The 25,640-nt window shown below is 35.8% G+C and overlaps 1 protein-coding gene across 1 annotated transcript in view; it reads right to left on the bottom strand.

Annotated features, from left to right (window-relative positions):
* Positions 1-25,640, bottom strand: part of SLC4A10 (solute carrier family 4 member 10) — a 234,851-nt gene that overhangs the window by 175,583 nt on the left and 33,628 nt on the right. Inside the window, exon 2 of the mRNA XM_049888826.1 lies at positions 13,909-13,990. Within this exon, the coding sequence (XP_049744783.1) occupies positions 13,909-13,990 (82 nt within the window). The remainder of the gene's footprint in view (positions 1-13,908; positions 13,991-25,640) is intronic.

Raw genomic sequence — 25,640 nt, 5'->3', positions numbered from 1 at the left:
TTTTCTAGGCTATAATCTTTAGGAGATAAAATTGCCAGGTCTTTCTCCCATGGAGCCACTGTGTGGGTTAGAACCATCAGTCTTTCAGTTAGCAGCCCAGTGCATAACCGTTGTGCTACCAGGACTCCTTTGAGATGATATAGGTTATAAAACATTGAACACAATGCCTATTACACAGTAGACAGCTATACATGCTATTTCCCTTTCCCCTTAACATTGCCTCTGTCGGCTGCTTATAGGTGTAAAGGAATGGGAAGGGGTAATAAAATTTCCTATCCCATTTCACTGTCTTCTTTTTGCTCTCCATTTTGCCAACTTTTCGAGTCTCAATTATAATGACACTGACCTAAGGAAATAGAGAAACACGTCAGATTCTGGGGAAAACAGTGTGAAGATCACACATCTGTATTAATATTACAATAAATTTTTGCTATTATATTGTATCCAAAATTTATTTTTCCATCCTGGTAGACATGACTTAAAAAGACACAAGGTTCAAGAAACTTAATGACAAATATCATAGTTCCGAAATGACTTAACAAGTACTCAACCTAATCTGAATTTTTTTCAAAATTATAGTTAATACTTTTTATTTTGGACACCCTGGTGGCGTAGTGGTTAAAAGCTATGGCTGCAACCAAAAGGGTGGCAGTTCAGATCCACCAGGAGCTCCTTGGAAAACCTATGGGGCACTTCTATTCTGTACTATAAGGTCTCTGTGAGTCGGAATTGACTCGATGGGAACAGGTTTGGCCTGTTTTTTTGGGGTTAATTTTTATTTTATAAGACTCAAAATTTAGTTAAAAGAGGGAATCCTTGAGAATGAACATTTCTTATATTAATTAAAACGGTCCGTAGGAATTTGCTTTATATTATGTTAAAAACCTAAAAATGAATAAATATACAGAATCACTTTGATATGAATATATTTTGAAAACAGAACAGGACAGTGCCATTAAAAGATTCTTCTTGAGATCTGTGCAGAATATTAGGATTTATTCTGAAAGTATTTGTAATTAGAACCATCCCCACAATTCAGGCATAGAACTAAAAATCAGATAATCCCTTTCTTCGCTTATAAAATCCCATCTTCTTGAAGAAAAGTGTCTTCTTCAAGTAACTCTTTGAACAGTTAATCAAGACTTCTCCATGCAGAGTCTTAGCTGAAAAGAAAAATCTGGATTCCAGAATCCTGTATACAATTCATAATGAAGTCTGAGAAAATTACATGTAGTTAGAATACAGCAGGATGGAAAAAGAGTGACAGAAAAACCAAAGGCTTTTGTTGTGGTGGTGGTGGTAGTGGCGTGGGGGTGCTTAAAGATGAACATTTTTAGTTGACAGAAAATACAATTTCCCTATATAGAAAAACAAAGTGTTCATTAAAGGTAACATGGCCTTTCTCAGTTCAATCCCTGGTAATAAATCATGGCTTTTTGACACTTAAACTGTGTGGATATTGTGTTGCGAGCCAGGTCCAGAATGGCCAAAATATTTTAATTATATAACAGGTTACAGTACTGAAACAACTCTGAAAGTGGCTGAGGTCATGGTATAACTGGATGTTTACAAAATGCAGTGAGGAAAGAGATGAATTTGGATGGAGAGGAATCTTACTATAATTAATAATAATAGTAATAAACTGCTCTCCTTTATTTAGCTGGCAGGGAGGGGGGTCCAGCTTTCTACTCTTGAAGAGAACTGTGTGTTTTTTTCCGTGAAATGAATATAACACAGCTGGTGCATAATTACTGAGTCACTATAGCCACTTAGATGTGTCAATCAAGGGAAAAGGTCAAATACATTAAGTTGAATAAGCATGTGATCTTTAATTCCATGGAGACTAGCAGAGTCAGAAAACACAACAAGGTATCATTTGTCATAATATATCAAAGCATTCTAAATTCAACAGAAATTCTCTGCTGAGGGAAAGAGAAAAAGAGACCAAGAGGGTGTGAGTGTGTGTGCATATGTAGAGCAAACAGATACTATTAGGCTACTGCACTGTAGCCTAATATCACATAGAGTCACTAAGAGTTGGTCGCTATGAATAGTACATAGGGTTGCTATGAGTCAAAACCAACTTGACCGCACCTAACAACAACACAACGCTGCACTGTTGTTGTGTATGTTGTTTTGCTAAAATTAGAACACTGAATCACGCTCATGCAGGACCAGTACATAGACGAAAAGGCAGTTGTTTGAAAAGAACAAGGGAAGACTGTGTGGTTTAAAATTAGGAAAGTGGTGTGTCAGGGTGTATCCTTTCACCATGCTTATTTAATCTGTATGCGGAGCAAATAATCTGAGAAGGTGGAGATGGACTACATGAAGAAGAACGTGGCATCAGGATTGGTGGAAGACTCATTAACAACCTGCACTGTACAGATGACACTACCTTGCTTGCTGAAAGCAAAGATGACTTAAAGGACTTAATGATGAAAACCAATGACTACAGCCTTCGGTGTGGATTACACCTCAACATAAAGAAAACAAAAATGCCCACAGCTGGACCAATAAGAAACATTATGATAAATGGAGAAAATATTGAAGTTGTTAAGGATTTCATTTTACTTGAATCCACAATCAACATCCATGGAAGCTGCAGTCAAGAAATCAAATGACGTGTTGCATTGGGGAAATCTGCAGCAAAAGATCTCTTTAAAGTATTCAAAAGGAAAGACGTCACTTTGAGGACTAAGGTATGCCTGACCCAAGCCATGGTATTTTCAATCAGCTCATATGCATATGCATATGAAAGCTGGACAATGAGTAAGAAAGACCAAAGAAGAATTGATTCCTTTGGTGAAGACTACTGAATGGACTGCCAGAAGAATAAACAAGACTGTCTTGGAAGAAGTACAGCTAGAGTGCTCCTTGGAATCAAGGATGGTGAGACTTCGTCTCTGTACTTTGGACATGTTATCCGAGGGGCCAGTTCCTAGAGAAGAACATCATGCTTGGTAAGGTAAAGGGTCGGCAAAAAACAGGAAGACCCTCAACAAGATGGATTGACACACAGTGACTGGAACAGTGGGCTCAAACATGGCAACGACTATGGCGCAGGAGCAGGCAATGTTTCACTCTTTTGTACATAGGGTCGCTATGGCACCTAACAGCAACACAACACTGCACTTCTGTTGTTGTTGTTGTGTGTGTGTTGTTTTGCTAAAAGAAAGAGGAGTGTTACCTGAACCTGAGACCGCATAGTCACCTGTCCCTGGGTCTCCTTTTGCAATCATTCCAAAACTAAGTGTCACATGACTATGACTATTCTTTACGGAAAGTAGAAATCTTAGAAATCCTAAGGTTGTTCATCAAACAGCCATGGTATGAGATTTACTAGTTTAGAAGGTTCTGTGATATATTTTCAAAAATACCATTTCTTACATTTTTATAACACTGTCTTAAGCAAAACACAGCAACTGAAATACTTTGTATCTTGAGACAGCAGTGTTATTTTTCAACCTGGAACATGCTAAGCATGCAACATTTCTTAAATAAATGAATGAATTCTAATATGTATTTCCTAAGGAAAGAAAAAAAGAACTGGGAATTCCCAATTTGGATAGGATATAAAACAGAGCTCAAAGAGAAATACTGGAATTCAAATCAGATAAGAAGTTATGGATATGATCTATGAACTTAAAAAAAAAAAAATCCAGTTGTTGAGGAGTCAAGTCCAACAAAGAAAACAGCAGTAAACTATATAAACTAGAATTCAAGTAAAAAGCAGTAAACAATCCCAACCTGTATTAAAGTAAATGTTCTTGTGTGGTACTAAACAACGGGCACTAGCCATTAAAGGCTGTAGGAGTTCACAATACAGTGAAATTAAGAGTAATTTAGGCATTCAGGAAAAGTCTCATGGAGACGTTGGAACTTGAATTGGGTTTTAATAAGTAGTTTCGGATTAGCAGAAGAGGGGCAGTCTTGAAAAAGGAGATAATGTGAGCAAAAGCAGAAGAGCAATTTTGAGGGATAATTGTAAAACACATGTTAGAGCAGGAAAAAAAAATGAGATAGAATATATGTTATTATAATCACAAAAGCTTATAATCTCACTATTTTAAGATATTTATGTTTTGTTTTATTTCATAAAGAAGAAGGAGAAAATTGATCAATATATGTTCTGAGAAAGTTAAAAGATATGAATGCTAAAAAGAAGATGGTGCTCCTCACTCCAGCCCCAAAAAAACTAGTGCCCAAGTTTAATTAAATTAAATTAAGATTTCTGAATAGCCCTACCACTTGCATCCAGGAAAAAGTTAGGAAAAGAGCAAAAACATTAAACAGTAATAACCCTTGTACCATTTATTATTTTTTTCAGATTATATTTTCCATTGTATTTAATTCAAAAGAAATGTGCACTAGAACTTGGGAGTACACATACAGATATTGGCTTTTTCTGGGATTTAAGGTAGTCAAAGACAAAAAGGCTTGCTTAGAAAATATGAAGAGTTGTTGAGAGAAACAGACAATCCCTATGGGGAAAGTTTATGGAATTCTTAAGTGATAAAATTAATTAATTAATTAATTAAAACACCTAAAACAGCCTTGGTATTTCTGTATTATTGTTATTGTAGTGGTTAGGTCCCTTCGAGTCAGTTTCGACTCATAGCAAGCGACCCTACATGTACAACAGAACAAACACTGCCCGGTCCTGTGCCATCCTCACAATCTTTGCTATGTTTGAGCCCATTGTTGCAGCCACTGTGTCAATCTATTTTGTTGAGGGTCTTCCTCTTTTCACTGACCCTTTACTTTATCAAGCATGATGTCCTTCTCCAGGGACTAGCCCTTTCTGAAACATGTCCAAATTACGAGAGAGGAAGCCTTACCATCATCGCTTTTAAGGAGCATTGTGGCTGTACTTCTTCCAAGACAGATTTCTTCATTCTTCTGGAAGTCCGTGGTATATTCAATATTCTTCACCAACGCCAACATTCAAAGGCATCAATTCTTTCATCTTCCTTATTCATTGTCCAGTGTTTGCATGCATATGAGGCAACTGAAAATACCATGGCTTGGGCTAGGTGCACCTTAGTCCTCAAAGCGACATCTTTGCTTTTTAAGATTTTAAAGAGTTTTTAAGCAGCAGATTTGCCCAGTGCTTTTTACAAATGAGAAATAGATATTTTGGTAGAATTTTTAATGTCCATAATGTTTTACAGCTTCTCCCATCAAGAAGTAGAATCAATTCTTCCAGCCCTTCAATCTGGGCTTGGCTGTGTGACTTGTTTTCACCAGTGGGTCATTAGCAAATGTGACATAAGCACAGGATTGAAGGGTGCCTGTGCATTAGTTCTTGGGCTTCAGTGCTCTAATGCCTCTGGGAACTCCTTTGCCACTGCATAAACACACCCAGGCTATCCTGTTGGATGATGAGAAACTATGTAGAGAGAAGCTCTAGTCCACAGCCATCCCATCTGAAACTTTCGTAAACTTGCCGGTTTCAACTACCAAATCACCAGTTGACTGTGGATGCAGGAGCCAGCTGAGTCAGATTAGAACTAACCTAATTAAGCCGAGTTCATTCCAAACTGACAACCTATAGAATCATGACCTAAATAAAATTGCTACTGTCTTAAGCCATCAAATTTGGAGATGGTTTGTTACACACCAATAGCTAACTGATGAAAATGATCTGCAAGAAAAATTAAGGAATTACAATGGATGAATTTGACAGGATATAAAATACTGTTACATACCAGTAGGTAACAGAGGAGAGCTATTCAGGTTAGAAAACAATTGGAAAATGTTCATTAATGAAAGACATCTCAAACAGAAGACAAGTTAACAGGGATCATGGATTAATAGTATTGATCTTGAAATGCGACTAGTGTTGATAGGGATAAAAAATACTTATAAGAACTTGCTTAAGGGTATAAGCTGAAAATACCAGAAAAGCTCAAGAGAATTCAAGGCAGAATATAAATAAGTGTCAAATCATTCAGTACTTCAGATAGTTTTAAGAGTTTAGAGCTAAAAAATAAACTTTTTAAAATGGAGAACCTACAATGTGCCACGTACTATGCTAAATGCATTACTTATATTTTCTCATTAAACTTCATAAAATTCCTCTAAGTTGTGAGCTATTTTTCCCAACTTACAGATAAGGTCTAAAATCAAAAAGTAAGAAACAGAGTAAAGAGTCAAAATCAGATCTATCACGTCTGTCTAATTTTGTCACATATAACCTCTGGTGTATGTTCTCTTAGCACCTTACACTTCCTAACATAACTTTTCCAGTTTCAATTCAATAATTAATTGTATAATGCCTAAGATGGTCTTTATAGACAGTAGTAGGGTCTGTGTAATCATTTTTATACTTTCAGTACCTGGCATATTAAACATGCAATGATTATTTCTTGTATAAACAAATGAAGGGCTCCAAATCTAAAGCATTTCACCACATTATATGCTGAAGTAGGCTGAGATATTGAAAAATGGCTCACAGAATGAGAGAAGATCTTTAGGAAGATAAGACTTGTATTGGCAGATGAAAAATAGATGGCTTATTTTGTGAAAGAAGGCACAGGAACAGAGGGCCCAGAGACGCATTTAAGGATACTTTTAACTGTTTTTACCAGGAAGCAAACAGAATTTTTATTTCTTTAAACATCTATTGCAATAAACATGGCCTTAGACTGACATATGGAAACTGTTTCTTGTTTTTCAATAATTTTTACAGAAAATTTTAGATGAAAACAATGACTTTGCGCTTTACCATACATATCCTGGTAGCAGTGGCATGATGGGGCTGGCTTACACCAGCTCACCAGAGCCAGTTGTGCACATATCTTTTCAGCTTTTAGTGAAAACATATCTGCGGCTTGAAGTCAGCCATACAGGGAATATTTAACCATGGAAATTGGCAAATACTACAAATCAAGGCGATGTGACTTAAGGGGGTGGGGAGCATTACCTGGTAGGGACATAAAGACAGAACTTCCTTTTGGTTGTTATTTAAAGTTGTTGACAGTTTTGTATACCCAGAAGTGGCCTGATCAATTTACCTTAATAAAACTGGCTCTGTTTTCTAGAAATAATCACTTGAGCAGTTTCATAATTCCATAATTATGTGGATACTAAGTACCCACCTTTGTGTGAAAAGATAAATTACTTTAACGGATGCAAAAACATAGAGCTAAGATGATGCTGAAAAAGTGAAACTGGGTGTTATCCTCCCGCTTGTATCCATTTTCATCCTCAGAGTCACATATGACCCAAAAAGCCTTTTAGGAAGAAGTGAAGCTGAAGCAAAATCCCTTTGCTTTGAGATTTAAAGTCATTAATGCATTTCTGAAGACCTTTTGGTTAGCCTAAGGAGCCCTGGTGGCACAATGGTTAAGCACTCATCAGCTAACCAAAAGGTCATCAGTTCAAACCCACCAGCGGCTCTGTGGGAGAAAAGACCTGGTGATCATCTTCTATGTGTGGTGGTGGGGGGGGGCACTTTTCTATATTTCTTGGATTTTCTATTTGAATTTATATTATTTTTATAATTCAAAAAACAATAAAAGTATTTTAATTTTGGGAAAAATATAGACATTCAGTCAGGGTAAGGGAGACCAGTGGATAAAAGAGGAAAGTGCCAAGGAAGACGTGGTTTATGAAGTAAGAATAAAGGCATAGTCAAAAATTTTTAAAAACCACAGAAAATTCAGAAGGGCTGTGGGCAGAGGGCCACTGTAGTTGGCAATTGAGAGCACTGTTTTAATAGGTAAAATGTAGGTTAATCAATAAACCTTAAGAGTGAATTAGAATTGGATGGCATGAGAGAAATACACCATTCACATAACAAGTCAATATCTCAACGTAGTTCATTTTCATGATCAATACCACTATTAACTGGATTGGTATTGCTGACACTACAGTTTTCTATTAATCACTATGATGCCATAAAATGCTCTCCTGCTATATTTTCATTTAGTTAAATCATGGCAATTTATCACTACAAGAAACAAATTAACTTATGAAAAGAAAAAAAATAAGGATGATTTAAAATAATTTAGTTGAAAATTGGAAATCCTTTTACTAATAAGGCTGTAATACTTTTATTACAAATCCACCTAAGGTAATTTAGAAGCAGTTTTGAAAATAGTCAAATAGAATATTCATAATTTTCTTGCCCTAGAGACCAGACAAAAGCTTATTTTATTGGTAGAAAATTAAAATTTCATTTTATTCTAACACGATTTAAATCATTTTTACTTCCTTTATTATCTCCCCACCTGAAGCTCATTAACAGGGAGAAACAAGAGAGAAAGGGAAAAAATAGAATGACACACTAGGGGAAGTAGGAGCAAGTTTGTGGCCAAGAAAAAGGGAAGACAGAATGGGGGAGTAAACAAAGTCACTAGCAGAAAATACAAAAAAGAACACTCAGAAGGTAACCTCAGAATACCCCGAAATGGAATTAATTCTAATGTGGTTTTAGGGACCCTATATTGTTAAAATTAAAAGTTTGTATTATCCAAAATATCAAGAGCAACATCTTTTTCAATTATTATTAAATACTTTTTTATTATCATCATTTCTATCAACCACTATTTTAAATGTATACATGTATGTGCAAAGTAGCTACAGTATTTTTTTTTTTTTCCGAAAGGAATCTAGAACTCAAGTGTTCTGTTGACAGCACCGCTATCTAAACCTCCTTGGAGAACAAAGAGCATAAAATAGAGACTTGGTTCAGTGCTTGTACCCTATTAGTAATTAATAAATATTGGTGAATGATGATGACTTCCTGAGAAATTTCCTAATTCACTGGTAACCTACCCCGACTTATATTGTGGGGGATCCTGTAGATGGGGAATAACCTGTGGAGGTTATGTATCACAAGTATTTGAGGAGCTGTAAAGTATAGCCCTATTGGAAAAGATAAGCAGCCAAAATACAGATTTAAGAATTTAATCAAGTAGACTGTTAATCTCCTTCACAATGTCACCTTCACAGTACTACCCCTACATTGTTAAACTGTGTAACTAAATAATGAACACACTTAATCAAGTCACAGAGGTCTAAAAAATGAAAAACAAAAGTATATTGTTAATATAAACGTATGTAGTAAATACTAAGAGGCTTTGATCATTTCTGGTTATTAGTCTTCAAAGTATTTTTCGAGAAAAATATTAAAGGATTAAAGGAATTTCCTTACCTTGAAATTCCCTCTTTTAATATTTATAGGATTATATTTAATATAATGAAAGGGAATTTCTTTTCATCTACTGTATCTCTGAAATAGTGATTGAATTAAAATGTTATGTATACACACACAAACACACAGTTCTCCTCTTTCAAAGAGGATATGTCATAAGTCACTTTCAATAGCAAATAACCCCAAATATTGCACTGTGCTTTTGATAGATAGTAATACTACAACAGATTTGATTAGTAAGGAACAATGAAAGAAGAATAAAAAACATGGGCTCTTGTTATAAAGTTATTGCCTAAAAACTGACATCCTAAGCTAAAAAAAAAAAAGCTAGGGATATAAAAATGGAACCCCCAAATTATGAAACCACAAACTTGAAGAGTTTCTTAGCCATACATACACATTAGAGTATATGTTACTATCCTCTTGCAAACACATGTCTATAACTACTTGCCAATGGTCTAATAAACAATTACCCAATTTAGAGAAATACTTTAGGTCTTTCAAATTTACCTGGGATTATAATAGACTGTAAAAGCAGACTATACAACTATCAAGTGACCTATCACTTCAAATAAACAAAACTCCCACGAATAAATTGTATATCAAAATAAACTGATGTGGATCACATACACAAATTACGTGGAGCAATTACAGTGAAGAAACGTGGAATACAGTGTACAGTTCACCTTAGAGTTAATTTTACAAAAACAAAAAAGTAAATTCCTTTATGAAAGACTTTAAAAGTATATTTATTCTCTTTTTGGTTCTTATTCTTAGTATAGAAAACATGGGAAAATAGAAGAAAGCGCTCATCATGAAATATGCATAGGTGTTCAAAGTTAAGTCCCTTAGCTCAATAATGGAATGAAATTTACTATTGGCTGTTTTTTTCTGAAGTATCCAGTATCAGCCTCTCTGCCTAACTCCTATCTTCAAATATCCAAAGTGTTTGGCAGGCAAATGTACACTTTCAAATAGATGTTTATAATTAATTAACTCCAGTAGTTATTATCAATGGACCAAATACCATTTAGAATTGCCCCTTCAATTGGTGTTGAGTCTATATGAACCATACTAAATTATACAAAAGTTAATCAACCAACAACAGTAGGAAAAAAGTCTTTTTCAAAGAGAAAGACACTTGGAATAAGGCAACAATAAGATTATTCACTTTGTGGTATGGGAGAGAAAAAAATTTAAAATAAGAGAACATGAGGTTATAATAAAACTAATCTCCATTAGGAGAGTTGGCTTTCCTGCTTATGAAACTCCCAGGCTAATGGGAATTTGCTAACTGTAAGATTTTACAAATGTTTTCAAAATCATTTGGTTTGCACTCGACTACTAAGTGAAAGGTTGGCAGTTTAATCCCCCACCGCCCCCCCCCCCCGTAGCACTGCAGAAGAATGGCCTAGAGATCTACTTCTGCAAAGAGTACAGCCAAGAAAACCCCATGGAGCAGCTCTACTCTGTAACACATGGGGTCGCCATGATTCGGAATCAACTCAACAGCTTTGCTTATGTTATTTCATTGGACTTTAGATTTATAACACATTATTGTTGTCAGATACCATGAAATCGATTCCGACTTATGGCGACCCCGTGTGTACAGAGTAGAGCGGCCTCAAAAGAAAATAAGCTAATAAGCCAATATTTTCTCAAATGGAGTGAATAAAAGAATAAGAAGATATTAAATCCTTGACTAGAGATTATTTTAATATCTGATAAAAACCATACTTTGGGTTAAAAAAAATTTTTTTAATTCGCAGGCCAAGTTTAGTGATTAGTTTAACTTTTCCATTTCTGTTTTAAATTTATAAATTCCTGTATATCAGCTTAAAATGTAACTAGATTGATTTATCTTAATATAGGAAAAAATAGAGATTCCTGTATTTATATTTTAAATGTTTGAAAAGTAATTAAATTTCTGACAAGCATTAATTATACATTATTAGTGACACGTTATTGAATTACATGAGTGAGATTCAATATAACACATTTCTTTAGCACCTATCTAGTTTAAGAGAAAGTGCTGGATACCATGGGAGAATGCAAAGATGTATAAAACAAAAATTTGTCCCTCAAAGAGCTTATAATCAAATAAGGAAGATAATATATGTATATACAGTATCCACTGTAGATATCAGCAAACAGAGCAAAAGCTAGATTACCCAATTGTGTTTCACCAATCAGAAAGCTTATTTACTAAAAGAATTGAAGGCCTCTGTGTGGTGCAAACAGTTTGCATTCGGACTACCAACTGAAAGGTTGATGGTACAAACTCACCAAGCAGTGCCTTGGGAGAAAGACCTGGCAATCTATTTCCATAAAGATTACAGCCAAGAAAACCCTATGGAGTTCAGCTCTACTCTGTGACACATGGGGTTGCCATGAGTCAGAATCAACTTAGTGGATACAGGTTTGGTTTTGGTACACTACCACATGTATTTCCTAACCATGCCTAGGTAAAGAAAATGTATGTATTATATGCAGGTATAGTAATTAAATTAACCTTATAAATCTTATCATTGTAGTATGTATTTTCCATCCTAAGGACCATTAAGTGTTTTATTGTAATTATAAATGATTAATCATTGACAACTTCCACTTTTCTGTGTATGGATTATCCATCACAATCTTCAAACCCAAAATGGCTTTATCTTGGCATTCAGTATATTTCTAGACTAACTTTCTCCTCATTAGGCTTTTCTGTATTTAGTGAATATGAGCTTAGCTTAAGTCATGGCACAACAAAAGTAGGAAGGTAAATCTGATGCCAAAAATGTGACATAATGGCATATCAAGTTTTAACATATATTTTATATTAACCATTAGTTTAAATATTTCAAGTTTTTTGCTCCTGTAAATTTGCGCGAGGAAAGTGGATAGCGTATCAAGTCACTGTTTTTGTTAGGTACCCATCGAGTCGGTTCCAACTCACAGCGACCCTATGTACTACAGAACGAAACACTGCCCAGTCCTACGTCATCCTCACAAATGTTGTAATGCTTGAGCCCATCGTTGCAGCCACTGTGTCAATCCATCTTGTTATGGGTCTTCCACTTTTCCGCTGAACCCTCTATTTACCAAGCATGATGTCCTTCTCCAGGGACAGGTCCCACCTGATAACTAGTAATAATTTCTGGGTAAAAAATGAACTAATGGTATGTGTGTACATTAAAATGTAGTATAATAATAATTGTAAATAGTCATATAACTTATGCCAGGTGCTAAGTATTTTTCCTTTAATTCATATAAAAACATTTGAAAATATATTCCATTACTACCCTTATTTTAACAGTTGAGAAAACTAAAGTGCAGTTAGCTAACTGGCTTAAAGTTAAGTAAAATAAGTGGCAGAATTGCTATTTGAACCCAGTGCAGTTTCAGAGCCTATACGAAACCACTAAGCCATACCACCTCCCTGCTGAATTATCTGGCCTTTTTCCTACTGAGGAGAGTATACACATATGATGTCTCCACTTCCATACTATATATCTGGGAAAGACTAGAAGGGATCGTTGTTGGGTGCTATTGAATTGATTCTGACTTATAGTGACTCTACAGGACAAAGTATAACTGCCCCATAGGTTTTCCTCAGTTGTAATCTTTACGGGAGCAGATCACTAGGTGTTTTCTCCCACAAAGCGGGAGATGGGTTCAAACCACCAACCTTTAGGCTAGCAACCAAGTACTTTAAACATTGTCCTACCAGGGCTCCTCTAGAAGGAATTAGAAGGCCAATTATCCTTCACTGTATTCCAGTGATATCCCATTCTAATAACTTAGACTGGGGTCAGGTGCTTTTCCTGTGAGCACCCTCTACTTGCGTCTCTCATAACTCTTGATATACTGATTTGTCATCAATTTTTCTTTTCATTTCCCAATTGATAGTAAATCTTAAAGCAAGGATTATTGAATTAATGACATAGTGCCTGGAATACAGTAGAGGCTCAATAAATTGTCTGTTGAATAAGCGAATACTTCTTATTGATTGTGAGCCCTAGTAGTGTGGTGGTTAAAGTACTTGGCTGCTAACCAAAAGGTCGGAGGTTTGAACAGTGGGAGAAAGATGTTGTAGTCTGCTTTTGTAAAGATTTATAGCCTTGAACTTACTGGTCTAACAGAGACTAGAGAAAACCTACGAGTATGGCTGCCAGACACTCTTTTAGTTCAGTAATGAAGTCACCCCTGAGGTTCACCCTTCAGCCAAAGATTAGACAGACCCATAAAAAAAAAAATGAGACTCAGTGGGCACACCAGTCTACGGGCAAGGATGAGAAGGCAGGAGAGGACAGGAAAGCTGGTAACAGGGAACCCAAGGTTGAGAAGTGGAGAGTGTTGACGTGTCATGGGTTGGCAATCGATGTCATAAACCAATACGCGTATTAATTGTTTATCGAGAAGCTGGTTTGCTCTGTAAACCTTCATCTACAGTGCAAGAAAAAAAAAAAGGTTTACAGCCTTGGAAACCCTATGGGGCAGTTCCACTCTCTTCTATAAGGTTGCATTGAGTTAGAATCAACTCAACAGCAGTGGGTTTGGTTTTGGTTTTTGGCTCTCATTGTTTGCAGGTCTGCCTATTGAAATTCCAGGCTGCACCAAAACAATGGTCTCTCCCTCCCTCCTCCTCTCCTCACTCCTGTGACGCCAGCTCCTGCAATTCTCCTCAACAGGACAAGCTTCTCTTTAAAAAGCTTTAGAAAAACATACCAATAGCTATCCCAAGAAGGAGAGCTTCTTACCTTCTAAATCCTCTTTCTCAAAGTGTGTTTTGAGAATAGAACGAGTTCCACCTCTATCCACAACTGCTTCTTCATCATTTCTCTGTAGAACGGGAAGAAAGAAGGTTAAACGTAGTATATATATTTAATGTTCAGAAAATAAACTTCAATACGATCAAATATTTTAAGACTTTAATTCACTTAAGTCCGCTTGTAAGCAAACATTCTATTTGATTATCAAGTGTTGGTTCAAAAAGGAGAAGACTCAAATAAGTTTGACCACATAGTCAGAGAAGGAACATCATTTGATTTTCCATGAAACTGAAGGAAGGCAGTCAAACATTCCAGTTGGCATCATTTGTTAGTGAGATGAAAAACAGAAAACAAACAATTATCCTGTCAATTTAGTAACATTCATTTTTATCTCTGATAATGAATTATTCTAAACAAACTGATACTTTGAACTACACAAGGAAAATATGAAAATCATTAGAATTGATGCCACTAAAGGTATGGCAGGGTGAAATAATTCTACTGCCATTAAAAATAGGGTTGGGAATCTAATTCCTTGAAAACGAGTAGTAGCAAGTATTAAGTAAACTACAACTCTAACTACTTTGCTTCAGTATAATGCATTTTATTCAAAAGCTAAGCTGTACATTAAACCTCCATTTAGTTTCTCTATGTATTTTTACCTTATTCAGAACGGCTGAACAGAGGCTATGTCTTTTGAACACTGTATGCAATGTTCAAAACAATACACTCACTCATTTGGTCCCAATAAAATAATTGGGTGAAGAGTATGATCCATTAGACCATGCAGGAATGGACAAAACACAAAATACTGAATGACGTAAAATACAAACTATTTTCAACATTCATATGGTTATAAACACTGAGCGCAGAAGGAGAAATGAAAAACTGAACTACAGACGAATAAAGTTTCCAAGATGTATTTCTAAGCATATCCTAGAGTATGACTATTAGATAAGTTTTTTTTTTTCTCCTTTGGAACCCAAAGAGTTTGCTGAAGAAGGGAAAAAATACAACATTTTTTTCTATTCATCGATTATATCAAGTATGCTGAAGAAGGGAAAAAATACATTTTCTTCTATTCATCAATTATATCAAAACATCAGACACCGGGACCCTGTCCTTCTTTCATTAAGGAAGCAGTCTTTCACTAAGTGCCATAATAAGTACTAATGAAAACAAGAGTATGAGAATCCATACAATTAAATCACTGTTTCGTTTAGGAGGCTGAACTCACATTGTTCCTCAGGAGTTGAATAGGCTTTCCAGGAAGGGGAAATAACAGATGTGGAAATGTATACACAGGCAGTCCCCAAGTTACGAACGAGATCAGTTCCTAAGTCTGTCTTGAAGTCGAATTTGTAACTAAGTCGGAACAGGTAAATACCATTCTTACTTAGCATCAGTTATCAACATCTCAGGAAAATCACTGGCAGCACTTGCAAGGCACTCATTGCTTCACTTTGCACTTTAATGTTATACAAATTTGCCCTCACTTTGAAATGATAGAGCCAACCCCTACTCACAACAAATCCTTCATCACGATCACCTTCACTTGCTGCATGTGCAGCTTTCAAATCATTGACAAGCCTTGGAGCTTTTTCTTTCACTGATAGGCTTTATGGCAGTCCATTCTTAAATATAATTTGTCCGTTAGATGGACCTGGTGACTTACTGTAGTTAGAGAATTTGAGAGGAGTTTAGACGAGCTGAATCCAAGAGTTTGATGGAAAAATACCTAAGGGTTAAATCATGGAGTTTCTCAAACGAAAAGCCTGAGAATTTGTACTTTGAAACATAAACAAAGGGGTATTGCTGTGCAGAACAGTGTTATGAGTCAAGTTTTTGTTTTTTGTTTTAAGTAGATTTAATGTGTTATCATGTGTAAGATGAATTTGAAAAGAGAAAGTGACTGAAAGGAGAATAAACTAAGAAGATAACAGCAACATATTGATGGGACAAAAAGATAACTTAAGATGTTAAGCCCAGATGCCCAAGAATATGAAGATATCACTGGAAGAAGTAACTCAGTAACAGAGTCGGTTTAGTTGTGAAAAGAAAATTGACTCCATTTTGGAGTTGTTGGGCTTGAAAAAATAGTAAGATTTCCAAGTTGAAATTCACAGCAGACAACTGAAGATGTGGAATTGAGCACAAATAAGCGGTGGGAGTTGGAATGTGGATTTATGTCTCAGAAAATAAGAATTTAAAGGTTAAATTTGGTCTGAGTATCATCCAGTACACCAACTCTTAATGTTTGAACCACCTCTATAATTTTCTTTTCAAGGGGTTGTCCAGGCTATACTTAAAGTTCTCAGCAAAACGGGAACTCTCCGTCTCAAAAAGAGCTCATTATGTTTTCACATAGATCTGCCTTTGTAAAGTTCCATTTATATTGAGATAAAATCTATTTCCCTCTGATTTTTACCCATCAATGCAAATTCTGCTCTTTGGGCCATATAAAAACCTCCTCCCTCTTCTCCAAGGCAGTCCTTCAGAAAACTGAAGGCAATAATCACGCTTTCCTCCCTTATCTTACCCCTATTTTCTTTCTGGAGTAAATTTTTCCAGTTACTTATTCTGCTACTTATATAAAATACTATTCATGTGAATGAGTTGTCTGAGGTACAGAATAGAGAGAAGTAAAAAAAAAAAAGGCCAAAAAGGCCTTAAAGAATATTTATAAATAAGGTAAATGAGGAATCAGAGTAAGGAGAAGAGAAATAAAACAACAATCAAAGATGTCAAACTACAGACAGATGTTTAAAATAATGCGTAATTGTTTTCTAATGCTGTTGAACTTGAACTACATCATTATTGTTAACCTTAAGAGGAGGAGCATATGAAGAAAATGCCAAAGAAAAAATCTAATGAAGGAGAACTAATGAGGTAATCTATGGTGAAGAAATGGGGAGGGTTGATATAGCTCAATCAAGAAGATAAGTTAACAGAAAAATTAAATAGAGATAGGTTATAATAAGAGGGGGCTGGAAAGTTAAAACGTGGTAGTGCTTTTCTTTGCAAGTCAGCTAAACCCAAAAAACTAAACCCAGGGCTGTCGAGTCGATTCCGACCCATAGTGACCCTATTGCAAGTCAGCTAGACCTCTGCATATCTGAAAGCTAAAGGAAGGTGCCAATACAGAAGAAAAGATCTGAGATGCTAGGAAAGAAGTAAATAAAAAGGTCCCCAGGATTCAGGAAAGAATATGATACTGACTTTAGCTACTAGCCTTAGAGATAGGTACCTTCTTTTTCCAAGATTTGGAGGAAAGGCTAAGGGCATTGTTACATAAGTCAGAGATATTCTAAAGAAATAAAGAGAACGGTAGGTGAGAACGTTGTTGGTATTTTAGACAAAGTCAGAGGTGATATCATCTTCCAAAAGTGACAGAGTACGTACATGAAGGAACTGACCCACTGAGAAGAGTAAAATGTTCAAATCGCTCCTGAACATGATATTTTGGTTGACATTCTCAGGATTTTATTATTATTATTATTATTATTCTCAGGATCTTTTCATGGATAATCAGGACAGACAACTACCCCCATGTAGTTTGAGATGGCCAAGGCAAAGGATGCTAAGAGAAAAATATCACAGTACATTCTAATTCCCTTGAATAGGTATTAAAGACAATTAAAAACCCCTGTAAGAGCAAGAGTATAACAAACTGCACCCTTCCAGGACATTAACAACTTGCTTCAAATTAGCTTTTCTGATAAATTTGCTAATCTCTTAAAAATGTCTTCAGGGAATTAGCTGCGGGACTAGTAAATGAGGTAGGAGGTATATGGCGCATAGAATTAGCATAGAATTAGTAGTAGTGTTAAAACAGCAAAGAGATATTAGAGTGAGCTGCCTAAAGTGTTCCTAATACACATTCTGCTTTGTCCCAAATTAAAAAAAAAAAAAAATTCCAGTGTCTGTGAAAAAAACCTGAGTTACTTACACATATAAATGCTTTTTAATTCCTGAACACATAATATTGGTAGAGATTTGGCCCTCATGTTTTATCAATCAATACTTTGAGATGATATTATAGACAGATTTCAGCATAATGAAGCACAGTTCTCATGTGTACATACACATGAAAATACACAGTGGAAGGACACGTTTCATAGCCTGTGTCTTTCTGATGGCATGTGCTGACACAGGTCAGGGCAAACGGCTGGATATCAGAGTCAAAGAAACCTACACTATTAATGGGAGTAAAAACAAAAATGAAGATAGAATTCAGGGCTCATTGCTCTTCTCATTGTCAAAGTTTAAAAAAATCTCGCTGTTGGTTTCAGCGATAATGGCAATAGAGAAAAATAAAGGCAAGAATTTAAATAATTTTCCTGAACCAGAAAAATGCAAGTTTCAGCCTATTTAGAATCTGTTCTTGATACATTTACAAATCAAATTTATCCTCTGTGGAAGGCCTATTCAAATATATGTCACATTGGAATGCATCTCTCCCCACTGGGGCTTTGCTAGGCAGGAAGCCAAAAGCTAAGTCATGCATCCATGTTCAAAGGTCAGAAGGAACACTGTTTCACTACATCTCAAAATGGCAATCTTTAAAACAATTACAAAATGGAAAGCTCTATATGGAAAACAAACAAACAAAAAATTTCCCCTGTACAATAATATATTTAATTATGATTTCAAGGACTGGAACCAATTTTTCAACTTATACAAAAAGTATGTGTCCTTATTTATATAAAGCCTATGTATGCTGTCAGCATACAAAAGATAATGCCATTGAATAGCTAATGTAAAAAAAAAAAATGTAAAAGATACTGATATTTACCACAAAAGAAAAAATGAAGAAAAAAAGTACATTGAAATAAAGGGAAATTTTTCAGCAACAGCAGAAGTGCAATTCTAAAAATAGCTAATTATGTAATTACTATCTAAATTGCTGGTAGAAGTGACCTAATTTTAATACATTTATTTGAAAAAGAGAAGAACCAAACCCTAGAATGTCTCATTTTGAAGCATCATATATATTAACCCCTTTACATATTTTTTTTTTTTTTACATACTCTCTGGAGGTTCCACGGGAACGTCAAATGTATAACCTTTTAGGCTAAAAACTTTCAGGATACAAATTAGTATTTATTATACAGAAATTTCCTACTTTAGCTATATTTCAAAAAATCATTTACATATTTTCAAGAATTTTATAAAGAGTATTTCTCTTCCCCCTTGTTACTAAGAGATAGTAAACAAGGGGTATGACAAAGGGAATACAAAGGGACATACGGCACTGTGTGCCTGACTGTGGTTACTGCAAATATACCCATAAGATAAATATTTCATTTTGTACTGAGTTATACTCCTTAGATTTGTTGAATATAAAACACATTAATATACTCTAATTTCCATATTTAGTAATTTAGAAATAAATTTTAGCACTGTATAGGTAGAGAGCACATAAATATATTACATTCCCCTCAAATGCAATTTATCCTGGCTACACCATTTTTTTTTTTTTTTTTTTTAACATTTGTCTGTCAGTGTAATACTGTGGTGGCTTGCTTGTTGCTGTGATGCTGAAAGCTATGCCATCAGTATTTCAAATACTAGCAGGGTCACTCATGGTAGACAGGTTTCAGCAGAACTTCCAGACTAAGACAGACTAGGAAGAAGAACCTGGTTATCTATTTCTAAAAAAAAAAAAAAGTCAGCAAAAACCTTATGAATAGCAGTGGAACATTGTCTGATACAGTGCCAGAAGCCGAGCCCCTCAGGTTGAAAGGCACTCAAAGTATGACTGGGGAAGACTTGATGTGGATGGAGTCAAGCTTTCGGGACCTTCATTTGCTGACATGGCATGACTCAAAATGAGAAGAAACAGCTGCAAACATCCATTAATAACTGGAACATGGAACATATGAAGTATGAATCTGGGAAAACTGGAAGTTGTCAAAAATGAAATGGAACACTTGAAGTTCAATATTCTAGGCATTAGTGAGCTAAAATGGACTGGTATTGGCCATTTTGAATTGGACAATCATGGTCTACAATACTGGGAATGACAAATTGTAGAGGAATGGTGTTGCACTCATTGTCAAAAACAACAGCTATATCCTGAAGTACAATGCTGTTAGTGATAGGATAATATCCATATGTTTACAAGGAAGATGAGTTAATATGACTATTATTCAAATTTACATACCAAACACTAATGCCAAAGATGAAGAAATTAAAGATTTTTACCAACTTCTGCAGTCTGAAATTAATCAAACATACAATCAAGATGCACTAATACTTACTGGTGATGAGGATGCAAAAGTTGGAAACGAAGGATCAGTAGTTGGACAATAATGGCCTCGGTGATAGAAACAAAGCTGAAGATCACATTTTGCAAGATGAATGACCTATTCGTTTGAAATACCTTTTTTCAACAACATAAACAGCAACAATACACATGGACCTCACCAGAAGGAATACACAGAAATAAACTGACTACATCTGTGGAAAGAAATGATGGAGATACTCGATGTCATCAGTCGGAAAAAAGCTAGGGGCCAACTGCAGAACAGACCATCAACTCCTCATATGCAAGTTCGAGTCGAAGCTAAAGAAAATTAAAACAAGTCCAGGAAAGCCAAAGTGCAACCTTGAGTATCCCAGTGCCATCAAGTCGATTCGGACTCCTAGTGACCCTATAGGACAGAGTAGAACTGCCCCATAGAGTTTCCAAGGAGCGCCTGGCGGATTCAAACTGCCAACCCTTTGGATAGTAGCTGTAGCACTTAACCACTACGCCACCAGGGTTTCCTATAACCTTGAGTATATCCTGCCTGAATTTAGAGACCATCTAAAGAATAGACTTGTTGCATTGAACACTAATGACCAAAGACCAGAGGAGTTGTGGAATCGTCAAGGACATCATACATGCAGAAAGCAAAAGATCATTTAAAAGACAGAAAGAAAGAACAGACCAAAATGCATGTAAGAAGAAACTCTGAAACTTGCTTTTGAATGTAGAGTAGCTAAAGCAAATGGAAGAAATGAAGCAAAAAAGCTGAGCAGAAGATTTCGAAGGGGAGCTTTAGAAGACAAAGTATTGAAATGTGCAAAGACCTGGAGTTAGAAAATCAAAAGGGAAGGACACGCTCAGCATTTGTCAAGCTGAAAGAACTGAAGAAAAAATTCAAGCCTCAAGTTGCAATATAGAAGGATTCTTTCAGTGGATTCCAACTACTGGAGATGCCCACATGTAACAGTAATACACATGGAAATCACATTTAAGTCTATTTGTATAGGCCTCTAACCAAATGAACAAACTACAATTCATTGCTTTTCAAATGAATATTTTTCAATTTGTATAATATCAGTCATATTAAGTTTGTTGTTGTTGTTGTTGTTAGGTGCTGTCAAATAAGTCTGGACTCATACAGACCCTGTATACAACAGAATGAAACACTGCCCGGTCCTGCTTTATCCTAACAATCATTGCTATGTTTGAGCCCATTGTTGCTGCCACGCTGTTAATCCATCTCGTCAAGGATCTTCCTCTTTTTTCACTGACCCTCTACCTTACCGTGCATGATGTCCTTCTCTAGGGACTGGTCCCTTCTGAAAACATGTCCAAAGTATGTGAGACAAAGTCTTGCTATCCTTATTTCCAAGAAGCACTCTGGCTGTGCTTCGTCCAATACAAAAAAAAAAAAAAAAAACCCAGTGCCGTTGAGTCGATTCCGACTCATAGCGACCCTATAGGACAGAGTAGAACTGCCCGATAGAGTTCCCAGGAAGTGCCTGGCGGATTCGAACTGCCAACCCTTTGGTCAGCAGCCATAGCACTTAACCACTATGCCACCAGGGTTTCCTTCTTCCAGTACAGACCCGTTATTTCTTTTGGTAGTTCATGATACATTCAATATTCTTCACTAACACCATAATTCAAACGCATCAGTTCTTCTTTGGTCTTCCTTATTCATTGTCCAGTTTTCTCACACACATGAGGTGATTGAAAATACCATGGCTTGGGTCAGGCACACGTTGGTCATCAGAGTGACATCTTTGCTTTTTAACACTTTAGAGAGGTCTTTTGCAGCAGATTTGCCCAAAACAATGCGTCCTTTGATTTCTTCACTGCTGCTTCTGTGGATTTTGATTGTGGATACAAGTTAAATGAAATCCTTGACAACTTCAATATTTTCTCTGTTTGTCATGATGTTTCTTATTGGTCCAGTTGTAAGGATTTTTTTTTTTTTTTTATGTTGAGGTGGAAGCCATATTGAAGGCTGTGGTCTTGGATCTTCATCAGTAACTGCCTCAAGTCCTCTTGGCTTTCAGCAAGCAAGGTTGTGTCACATGCATATCACAGGTTGTTAATGTGTCTTCCTTCAATCTTGATGCCACATTCTCCTTCATATAGTCCAGCTTCTCCAATTATTTGCTCAGCATACAACTGAATAAGAATGGTGAAAGGATACAATTCTGAGGCACACCCTTCTTGATTTTAAGCCACTCAGTATCCCCTTGTTCTGTATGAATGGCTGCCTCTTGGACTAGGTACAGGTTCCTCATGAGTACAATTGAGAGTTCTAGAATTCCCATTCTTTGCATGCTATCCATAATTTGTTATGATCCACATAGTCAAATGCCTTTGCATAGTCAAAAAAACACAGGTAAACATCTTTCTGGTATTCTCTACTTTCCGCCAAGATCCATCTGACATCAGCAATGACATCCCTCATTCCATGTCCTCTTCTGAATCTAGCTTGAATTTCTGGAAACTCCCTATCAACGTACTGCTGCAACCGTTTTTTAATTATCTTGTATGTGATACTAATTATCTTGTATGTGATATTAATGACATTGTTCAATAATTTCTGCATTCTGTTGGATCACCTTTCTTTGAAATAGGGACAAATAGGGATCTCTTCCAGTCGGTTGGCCAGGTAGCTGTCTTCCAAATTTCTTGGTATAGGCGAGCGAAGGCTTCCAGCGTTGCATTTGTTTGTTGAAACATCTCAACTGATATTTCATTAATTCCTGGAACCTTGTTTTTCATCAATGCCTCAGTTGCAACATGGACTTCTTTCTTCCTTCAGTACCATTGGTTCTTGATCATATGCTATCTCCCGAAATGGCTGAATGTTGGCCAATACTTTTTGGTATAGTAACTCTCTGTATTCCTTCCATCCTTCCACGCTCGGCATTTCTCAAGCTGAAAGAACTGGAGAAAAAAAATCAAGCCTCGAGTTGCAATATTGAAGGATTCTATGGGCAAAATATTAAACAACACAGGAAGCACCAAAAGAAGATAGAAAGAAGATATTAAGCATAGTCACATATTATTCAAATTGCATAAATCATATATCTTTTGTTGAAATTGTTGCCTTTTTTCTTCCTTTTACCAAGAGCGTAATGGTTTCCTCTTCCCAGTTCCACTGAAGTATATATCCCAATGCTTTCCCAAGGAAGAGCAAACAGTATTATCTATGACCCTGTTCCAGTTAAAGCCCACCTACAACTAAACTGGACATATATTCAACAATTTTAAAGCCAAACTTCATGTAACTGATAACTCAAATGCTTTCTATGATTTTCTGTAATTTGATTCCTTCTAAACATTAACGCATTTGTGGTTTGGATCTAAGTGAACACAAATGTAGATTGGGAATATATCTACCTCTTTTTTTTTTTAAGGGAAGGTTTTTATTGTTTTTATTTTTACCGAAAAATATTAGAGAACAGTAGCAGAGAAAAGAGCTTTCCAGCTCAGTGTTCATGTATGAAGTGTCCTTGAACCATTATATATCCTCATCAAAGAGCATCTAACATGGGCTGGTACAATTAAGTGCTAAAATTATCAAATAAAAATATCAGTAATTTCTTCTAGAATTGTTCGTGGCTATCACTAAGCCTTCTAAGAATGTATTTTTAAAAAGCATTATTCTGATTTACCATAACTCTTATCTACAGTCTTTCATAAAATACAATTTTTCTAGTTTTACAAACTAAAATCTAACAGTAATCCCTGGGCAGAAAAATACAATTTTTTTTCACCTCCATTACATAATACTTGCGATAATTCTCATCCTATTCTAGAATGGAGTAATAAAGGAGAAAGCAGTTCATTTTCATTCAGAATATTTTTTCCCCAAAAACTATTTATCATATCAGTGTTTAAAAATTGACCACCTTGCCTGCTTCTTTCTTTGGTATTAGGGTAATATAATGTGCTGTATATTCTCCACTAACCCTTAAGAATTCACTTTCCACTCTTCTCCATGTTCTATGTCTCCACGGCCTGCATCACCAGCTTCCCTTGTCCTCTTACTTCTGATTGAGTTGAGCCAACAAGAGAAAATGGCAGGGCTGGAGGGTGGGGGGAGAGAATGGGCCCTGTTGAGCCACAGTTTGACAATGGCTGCATTCCTCTGTCAAAACCATAGGTCTTGTCAGGTGACTTTCTTCTACACTTACAGCTCTTGCAAGTTTGTTAACCTTGTTCCTTTAGACTTAGGGGTAGTAACAGTTTCCTGATGTTGCAGGTCCTTAGAATTTCACTATCCCTAATGGAAACTCTATGGGGCAGTTCTACTCTGTCCTCTAGGGTCGCTATGAGTTGGAATCGACTCGACGGTGCTGGGTTTGGAGTTGATTTCCCTTTATCCTGCCCACATCTTTGTAAATAATCCTTTCACTAAACACTTTAGTCACACTTTTGAGTAAACATCCGTCTCAAAGTGTGAATCTGGCCTGTCATATGTATCACAATTTATATTAGTGACTAAATTCCATGACATCAAATTTTGTGAAGAAAGGCATGTAATCAAAATGGTAGTTTACATACATGACTTTCACTTAAAAATATCTATTGAAAAAAAACACTGCTGAATGAAGAGTAAAGGAAAAAAATGTGGAGACCAAACTCTGGCTCACCAAAAGAACTCTTTATCAGAATGATTAATTCAAGAATGCTTAATTTCTGTCAGAAATTAAAAAGACAGTGTTGAGTAAACTTCCAGATGTATAAATGGGAATGAAAAGGAGTAATCAAATATAAGAATGGCACACTTGCAAAGAAGATGCCTTATAACTCCAGGAATGTATGCATATATTTCTACCCATGGGACTCCATGCAGAAATGATCTGTTAATAGAGTTTATTGGGTCTCTTTCAACCTATGGATACATATCTTAGTTGAGTTGAATAAAACATTTTCCAGTATTGATTTAAATAGAAGTAGACACATGTATTTTATAAACAGGAACTGAGAGGTAGTTTCATAAATGTTTACTACTTCCAAAGGCTCCAACCTTGTCAATTCTTATTAATGTTAAAATACTTGGCAGAAAACTCAGGTTGATTTTATCATTTCACTGATGTTAAAACAAGCATTTTCTAGACATGTAACATCTCACATGCCACATTATTTTTGAACTCTTTTAAAAATATGTTGCTGTTATTTCATTAAATAACAATTACAGTGATTTATCTTCATAGAGTTTTGCTCATTTCCTCATTATCTTTTATTTTAAACTATGAAATGGAGAAAATTGAATATTGACATTCAGATTAAATGTTAATATTCAACATATGAATCAATTATTTATAGGAGTTCCACTTTTTTCACTACCATTGTCAAAGTATAACATAAGTATAAACACTCAATTATTTAACTTCTAATTGTATTATGCTATATTAAATAGGACAATGTAGGAAAAAGCATGAGCTCAGAGTCTGACATATCCTAAGAGTTCAATAAA

Source organism: Elephas maximus, chromosome 6 (assembly GCF_024166365.1).
Source record: "Elephas maximus indicus isolate mEleMax1 chromosome 6, mEleMax1 primary haplotype, whole genome shotgun sequence".
NCBI lineage: Eukaryota > Metazoa > Chordata > Mammalia > Proboscidea > Elephantidae > Elephas > Elephas maximus.
This window is presented reverse-complemented; position numbering and strand designations above follow the sequence as displayed.